General features: G+C 36.0%; 1 protein-coding gene across 1 annotated transcript; it reads left to right on the forward strand.

Annotated features, from left to right (window-relative positions):
* Window positions 1-499: 499 nt before the first annotated feature.
* LOC107578716 (T-cell acute lymphocytic leukemia protein 1 homolog) lies at window positions 500-3,924 on the forward strand (the record flags this gene model as incomplete). Its single annotated transcript, XM_016264643.1, has 3 exons — window positions 500-561; window positions 2,139-2,684; window positions 3,833-3,924. Coding segments are annotated over exons 2-3 (517 nt in total), but the record flags the coding sequence as incomplete, so codon positions are not given.
* Window positions 3,925-4,324: the final 400 nt, after the last annotated feature.

Raw genomic sequence — 4,324 nt, forward strand, 5'->3', positions numbered from 1 at the left:
TACTTTTCAACCCTACATCCCCAGCCGATATCACTGAAAATGTGTTACTTTTGGCCGCATAATTAATTTCTGATTGAGCCCTGAAGCAGTTCAACAATATTAGGCATTCGTTTCCCCCCTCAAACCGCGGAGTTATTTTTTTATGCATATCCATTCACAATATAAGTCTATATTTTTCTCTTCGCATTTGCCCTCGATAAAAAGCAAAATAATAATGAATCATTTCATAAATAATGGGTTTAGGGGCTTATCGACCTCGCAGTGGCCGCCACTGCGCTCTTATCTCGCCCGGCCACATTGCGCCCGTGTTCCGCTCCCCATACTGAGAGGCGCGCGCTGGACGTGATGTGGAATTATATAGACCTCACTTCCAGTTCCACACAGCACTTCAGTGCATCCAAAACCTCAGACATGGATGACCCACCACAAAATGGCTCCATGCACACACTAACATCCACCGCCCGACGACGGTAAGAGGCGAAAATTGCTGTTTCTGCGCTCCTTTGATACTAACGCAGGTCACAGTTAGGCTTTCTATCGACGCCAGATGATTAATATGAGGTCAGGTATGATTTATATAATTTTTATTTGGTTGTATTCGGTCTTGGAGCAAATAGGCCTTTGAGCCTGCAGAATGCAGATATCGATTCGCCATTTATTTTATAATTAACGCGCGCTTTAGACACGATCGTTTAATCTAAAGTTACGAAATTCGATTCATTTCGATTCAATTGTCCACACAAAACCTCCCGCCTGCTATTTCCCTCTTTTCCGTTTAGTGCTTAAAATAACAGTCATCATAACTCCATCAATAAACGGACGGATCCCATCGATATTTCACATTTATAAAACTAAAATTCACATTGCGGTCGGGTTATTTGTTACTAAATATGGTAAACACGGATTATTTGTTTTTCAAGTTTGTTGACATACACGTGTCGAATTATTAATCTATTTGAGACCGTGTAAATAGCCTATGCTTATTAAAGTCTGATTTTGTTGTGAAATAAAGCTTGTTTTAAAGCAACTCTGAGCAAATATACGCACTTGCATATATTATAAATATAAGAAGATGATACATTATAAATAGCTACGGAGTAAACAGAAATAGGTAAACGTATAAGAGTATCTAAATTGGGCATGATGTAGGCTATTAATAATGATCTTGCAGTAAAATAAACTTAGGTGACACATGGATTGTCTGAGAATGAAAACAACATAAAACGAATATTATCGTGCATCAATCTTAGAAATAGTTTTTTTTTTTAAATCAACGACGAAATGGCATTATAAACAAACTGTCAACTATAGAAAAGCTAAAATATGTTTTCAAATATCTATAATATTTAAAACCAGACATAAATGTGCAAACATGGACGCAACTACTCACGTAAAAATGTTCGTTTTAGCTCCATTCCTGAATTTCAAATAAATGAAAAGACAAACAACGCATACAAATAAATGAAGCCACCATATTGACAGTAACATCCCCCCTAAAATAAATAGGTTAATATGAATTTATATTGAAATAGGCTATACGAAATTATAGTGATTTAGATTATAGTTACGAGTAATGTTAAAATAATACCGAAACAACAACAACATCATGATAACAAAGTTGGTCATTTAAGTATAAGAATATGATTTAACATGCAAATCTATAAAGGTGTTATTGAATATGTCCTGTAATAATTACGCATTATTTTCTGTTAAAAATGTAGAACATGTTAGCAGAAGATAAGCTCTTTCCCAACCAAGACACCGGTTATCTCCAGATACCATGAGCAGAATGATGACATGACAGACCAAGGTCAGGTCGAGACCAAAAAACAAACAAAAAAAACACACCACCACTCATATATCATAAAAGAAATTTGGTTTGGTTTGTAGGCTACATATAAGCAATCTTGCTTGACTAGCCTATTTCCTCTCATATTGGTGCAAGAAGAAACGTGTAAAACTGATCAGGCCTTTGCATGGCTCAGTGGGACACACATGACACGGGTTTTCACAGAACTGCTGTATTACTGTACCCTGTCAGTGTTTCCAGTCACGCCCGCGCTCGGCACAGAGAGGATGCGCCGCGCGTAATCACGCAGGCGTTCAATCGATGTTCCTAAAGGTGTGTTCTTTCACAGGTGACCTCCGATGAGAAGCTAAACAGCCGCTGGATTGATTGGTCGGGAATTACAATTACCTTTGGATACCACTATATACAAGCTTTTGGGAAACCCGCTTTTTTTGGATTTTCACACAAGGATGATGGAAAAACTGAAATCCGAGCAATTTCCGCTCAGCCCGAGCGCGGAGGGAGACGCATGCGGGAAACAGGAAGGCACGACGGCGGAGACGGGAGAGCATCACCCCCCAGAGGAGCGCAGGGTCCTCAATGGCGTCGCCAAGGAAACGGCGCACCACGCCACCGAGCTAAAAAAGGAAGTGGCGGTGATCGAGCTGTCCAGGAGAGGAGGGAGCGCGGATATAAAAGGCAGAGAGCTCAAGGCAGACATCAGCCATAAGGTGCAGACCACCGAGCTGTGCAGACCACCGATTCCACTGCCGCTGCCTCCCAGAGAGCCGCTGAGCGACACTCGAATGGTGCAGTTGAGTCCGCCCGCTTTCCCTCTCCCGGCTCGAGCGATGCTCTACAGCAACATGACCCCACCGCTCGCCACTATTAACAGGTAACTTCTGCTGTTACACTCCGTGCCGAGTAGGATATCAAACAAAGATAATTTATTTCATTTAACATTTACAAATGTGTTGCAAAGTTAAGATGCATTTATGAAAAACATTGCTTAATGAAGCTGTATTCCACTTTTTGCGCATGTTAATATTTGCAACTATCTGAAAAGCCGTCATTTCTCGATTTGATATTTTCTCTGTAATACACTAAAATAATCTGTAAATATGATGTATTTTATGATAGCGTACCTGAAATGATCGGTAGACTACACTGTAATGCTATGGGAGCCTACACTTTCTTGCAATTATTTATTTAGCCTATTAAAATGTATATTAAACGACACTGAAACATATAAGGAATTAAAATAAATAATTATATAAACGATATATAAAAAGGTAAAAGATTCACCTTATTTTTTTTAATCAGTTTTCATTTTCTCACATATATGTAAAATATAATTGCATTGAAATGTTTTATGTACAAACATGCTATCTCGCCGTACTCTTTTCCACTATTCTATTCTATACTATTCTATTCTATATCAAATATGTAAGCACATCGTTTTCTCCATCAGTGATGTAATATATTAAAGATATATGTAATGCATTCAAATTTATTTTAATACACTTTACCAAAGCTTTTTCTATTGTATTTTTTAATTTAAGTATTTCAGTGATTTCTTTCTTATTTTTAAAGACATTTTTACCTTAGAATATATAATACAATGCATTAAAATGTATTTTTATATGCATTTCTTATAAGCTTTGTCTATTGCATTCGAACACCTTAATTTAAGTGCAATTTAAGCACTTTTTTCATTTTTAAAGACTTTTTATCTTGGAATATGTAAAAGATAAATATAATGCATTAAAATGTATTTTTATATACACTTTAAAAAAAAAGCCTTTTCTATTCTATTCTTTTCTATTTACATATTTAGGTGTGTTCTTATTTTTGAAGACATTTTATGTTGGAATATGTCAAAGATAATTATAATGAATTAAAATGTATTTTTATATATAAGCTATTTCTATTCTGTTCTATTCTGTTTTGTTCAATGACATTTGAAGCAGATAAACAGAATCATTTTAGGAAACATCAGTTTTCTTACATCGCATGTCCTGAATTGCGCGTGTTTCTCCTCAGTGATTTTGCTGGAGAAGCGGATCAGTATGGGATGTATCCCAGCAGTCGAGTGAAACGCAGACCTGTACCTTATGAGGTTGAAATCAACGATGGTAGGAGCATTTCAGATCTTTCTAAGTATGGATAGCCACTCTTTGGCTGTGCTTTTCTCTTTCTTCTCATGATTTGCCATCCATCATCCATCTCATTTTCTCCATTTAAAACAACATCATGTGCCAAACAAGCCAGATTTAGTCAAATAAAATATTTAGTAATTTTGCAAAAATATGGAAGAATGCAAATAATACGAATATTATAAAAATAACAAGATAACTTCCCAATGTCTTTATTTGCTGTACAGTTACTCTGTGTCACTTTTTTAATTAATCATTAATTTTCTAATCAATTATTTATGAATTAATCATTTTAAATTCTCATGCACTTTAATATAACACCTTTTGAATTTTTTGGCTAGGAACATCACATTAGTTGCACTTGCAAAAAAAAAAAAAA

Source organism: Sinocyclocheilus grahami, unplaced genomic scaffold (genome assembly GCF_001515645.1).
Source record: "Sinocyclocheilus grahami isolate Dianchi unplaced genomic scaffold, SAMN03320097.WGS_v1.1 scaffold11651.1, whole genome shotgun sequence".
In the NCBI taxonomy this organism is placed as follows: domain Eukaryota; kingdom Metazoa; phylum Chordata; class Actinopteri; order Cypriniformes; family Cyprinidae; genus Sinocyclocheilus; species Sinocyclocheilus grahami.